This window comes from Pteropus alecto, unplaced genomic scaffold (genome assembly GCF_000325575.1).
Source record: "Pteropus alecto unplaced genomic scaffold, ASM32557v1 scaffold81, whole genome shotgun sequence".
NCBI classification, from domain to species: domain Eukaryota; kingdom Metazoa; phylum Chordata; class Mammalia; order Chiroptera; family Pteropodidae; genus Pteropus; species Pteropus alecto.
Window position 1 is genome coordinate 20,362,132 of NW_006433378.1, and position 3,888 is coordinate 20,366,019.

At 40.6% G+C, this 3,888-nt stretch overlaps 1 protein-coding gene across 1 annotated transcript; it reads right to left on the bottom strand.

The window, feature by feature from the left end:
• Positions 1 to 2,915: 2,915 nt before the first annotated feature.
• LOC102897416 (keratin-associated protein 11-1) lies at positions 2,916 to 3,362 on the bottom strand. Its single transcript, XM_006908292.1, has one exon. It carries the CDS (start codon positions 3,360 to 3,362, stop codon positions 2,916 to 2,918), a length of 447 nt encoding a protein of 148 aa, XP_006908354.1.
• Positions 3,363 to 3,888: the final 526 nt, after the last annotated feature.

Below are 3,888 nucleotides of genomic sequence, written 5' to 3' on the forward strand. Positions count from 1 at the left end.
TTAATTGGACCTGCTTCCCTGATTGATGCAAGAACTGAGTTATGGTTTACAAAAGGCTTTGTGATTCACACATGAAAGGCACTACAAGAAAGCAAACTGTCATTGAGTGTTACAGTTTTCATCTCAATTATCTTAAAGTAAGGAAAGACGAGTAGTCTAAGCTTCCAAAACATATTAAAGTAGCATGATGTACCAGAGAATTTTAAAAACTAAAGTGGGCAATTGTTGATTCAAGTTTTTTTCGAGGAATCAGAAATGTCATTCACAGATAAGAGCAAGGAGAGACAAAACAGAGGGAGATATAAAGTTACAGTTGGGTTCCAGGATCTGTCAGTCAGAGAGTTTGCCACTTCAAATTACCCACTGGACTCCAGCCCAAGAGAATTATAGATTTAACAAAAAATCTTACTAATCTTCAGCCACCTACCCAACTCTGATGTTGACCTACCATTTCCTAAAATTAAAGCAGTGATTTTCATGTCTTAAGGGCAAATGAATTAAAAGTTAACTCTATTAGATTTGTTCTTATACTAGAGAACATGAAAACTGAAAAACTAAATCTAAATTGTACAGTGATGGTGAAGCATCTATGCTGTACTTTAAATTTCCTACAAACATCTTAGCCTCCTAAGGGTGTGGGAAACAACATCATTCATAGCTTGTATAGTTACAGTGTTTGACACCAACTAATAATTCCATTTAGCTGTACTGTACTTATTTTCACCTTTAAATTATAGCTGTGAAAAATAATAAATTAACTAACTAACTAACTAAAGGCCCTCAGGCTGCTTCCTTACCACCACAGGCTATTACACACAAGAAGAATTTCTAGGCCCTGGACCAAGAAAAGAAATCGTCACTGCCCTATGTTTTAAAGGATTGTTCTCAACACAAACTTTGAAACTTGATCATTTATTATGAAATCAAACCAAGAATGAAGAAAACTTTCAAAGTTCAAGTACAAGTAAAAGAGATCTAATAGCAAAATAGATGATATCCCAAACAGAAATAAAAGCAAGGAAATAGCACGGCGGGATAGCTGTGACACACTCGTATGTTCACACCATGACAATAAGTAGTCTGAGCAAAAGTTTATTGGTATCAGCCCACAAAACCTATATTATATGTTACTAATATATAATCTCATATATTAGATGATTAGTCATCTAAATAAAAAGAAGGCATCTGTCCTTACAATTTTTAATTGAAACCTAGAAAGCTAAAGAATAATAAAGGGAAAAAAATTTAATAATCTGTCAACCCGTGAAAAACTTTGAATTTTCCAAATCATACGTGAAATGAGCAAAATGAACAGTAAGTGAGAGTCGTGTAAACAACAGTTTTGAATGGGTCATCTAGTGATTTGTATTTTAGAATAAAGCAGAGCATTTCTGAAAGCCAGTGTATTACTTCTAAAAAGAAGGGGCATGGAACGAAAGTATGATAAAATGCAGGTCTTGCTTTTAAAGAGACGTTAATGTGAGTCGCACACACTAACATTTCTTTGATTAGAGAGACCCTTTATTCTAAGAGTAGAGTCAACAATAGAAAAAAATTAGCTATTCCATCTGTCTGAAAATCACCTATACATTTTGCCTCTCTGAAAAGCCATTAGTGAAATAGGAAAACTATTTTGTGCTGACAACTGAGGTAAATGATCATTCTCCACAAGGCACTAAGCACCTCCATTATGAGAAAAGGCACCATTGCCTGTGGCATATATACCTCCTCTGCCTCCATTTTCTTTAAAAAGCTTCTTCTTCTGTTTCTTCCTGAGCAATTCTGAAAAGGAAATACAAAGGTGTATTTCTGGATACAGGAGAGGATACAGACAAAAGCAAAACAATTGATGGCCAGTTCTCACTTTTTAAAAAGACAAAGGGAGTTAGCATGTCAGTCACCAATTGAGATGGTTTGTTTTATCAGTATATGGGTTCCAGGGGGGAACAAGCACAAAATAAGGCCATAAGTCTTAAAATAAACAGACATGCTTTGGAAACTTACTTTTAAGTCTCTCCTGCCAAGATTTACAAAAACACAAAGCTTTAATTTACTCTGAGCATGCCGCAGCAAGAAGATAAAGCTGGAGCCATCCTTTTGATGCCATGAGTCTCAGGGCCTGAAAACTGAGTTATCACTCTCCCTCCTCTCCCCTCATTTTGTCTGATCACATGGGATCTTCTTAGAAGTTTTCCACTGTGCTCCTTTGGTGAAGTAAGACTCCGAACCTCTAAATAACTCCACTGCCCCCTTCGCCGTATCATTGCCCAAACTGCCTGTCTTCACAAGTAACTTTTCTATGTTCTACAAATTGGGGAAAATATGGCAGACAAGTCACTCTGCCTCACTACATGGCCAAGGACTCTCTAACCAAGTAAAATATAAGATAATCTTCTGTTTCTCATGAAACACAATAACTGAACTCATACTCTAATCTCAGAAGAGAATTTTCAGACCCCAACCGGCAAAGGATGATTGATGACAGCAAAAACCCTCACAAATAAAGAACTCTATTGAGACATATAAGTGCCATGCCAACTGATACAGGTTTATTGAAAAATACAGAGCAAGACAAGTTTCCCTTTATAGAGGAAAAAAAAAAATCAAAAGCCCAGAGACACAACAAGGTCAAAACATGCCAAAACCACCAGAGACCGGGACGCGGGTTGTAAAGTTTCTGGAAACATCCAGAAGCATATGCGCCACCAGTGATAAACACTTAAAATAAGCTTGGTGGTGGCCAGAAAAATCACAGATTGCCAAAGGCAGCTTATTTAGGGCTAGTAGCCAGCAATCAGGCAGTCAGAATAGGTGTCAGCAACGAAGAGCTATTCAGGGACAGGCAGCAAGCTGGAAGATCCTGGAAACACAGTTGGCAGGTCGTGGAGTCTTGATTCACTCACTGGCTCCTACAGTTAGCAATTTCTTCGGCAGCTGGACACACAGGACCGCTTGTATGTCCTGGAGACACTGCAGGCTGGCTGACAGACAGAGGAAACTCCTCCCGCTGGTTGGCATACAGTAGAGGTGCCGGCCACGGGCCGACAGCTGCTGGAGACAAAGGTGAGTGGCCGGCTGCAGGTAGCTGAGCAGGGGTTGGAGACACAGGTCACCTTTCCAGGGCCAGAGCTGCAAGAAGTTTGCTGGTAACATGTTGGCTGGCAGACAGGAGGCTCACAGCAGGTCTCCTGACCACAGTGGTCCAGGAGCCAGGAGCCAGTTTGGAAGGAACTGGGCAAACAGATGCCACTCAGGCAGTCGGCATCATGAGTAGAAGCTGTGGCAACTGGGGCCACTGGGACAGTGTAGTGTCCTCCAATTGGCCTGGAAGAGCAGTTCCTCATGGAGCAGTTGTAGGACATGGTACCAGACAGAGAGCTGTGGGTAAGCTGCTGAAGCTAGTTCCTGAGTTGTGAATGTCACTTCAGGCTACTGAGCTTTTATACATCCTTGCTGGTGGGTGGGGCTGAGAAAACTGGGGTGGGAGCTTCTTTGGCTCAGACTGGCTTGCCTCAGAACACCTTGTGAATCTCCAGGATAATTGTCTCTTGAGAAGCCTTCATCCTCATAAAGAAAGTTTAGTAGTTTGGTAACTAAATCATAAGGCTTCCATACTTAGTCCCAGGATTAAGAAGGTTGGTTGATGGCTTCAAAGCTATTGGTCATCCCAGCCCACACTTCATCCCTTACTCATCTTGCTTGGATAAGATGATTGTTGATCTGACAGTAGCACCAAAAATACCACCATCCTACCATCACACACTCTCCCTTCTGACCAGGACTCATTACTAACCCATGCTCTGTTTGGTTTTTTGTTGACATTTAATGTTTTAAGCAGAACTTAACCAGTTACTCTCCCATAGCTAACGGGACATGAACATGCTTTAA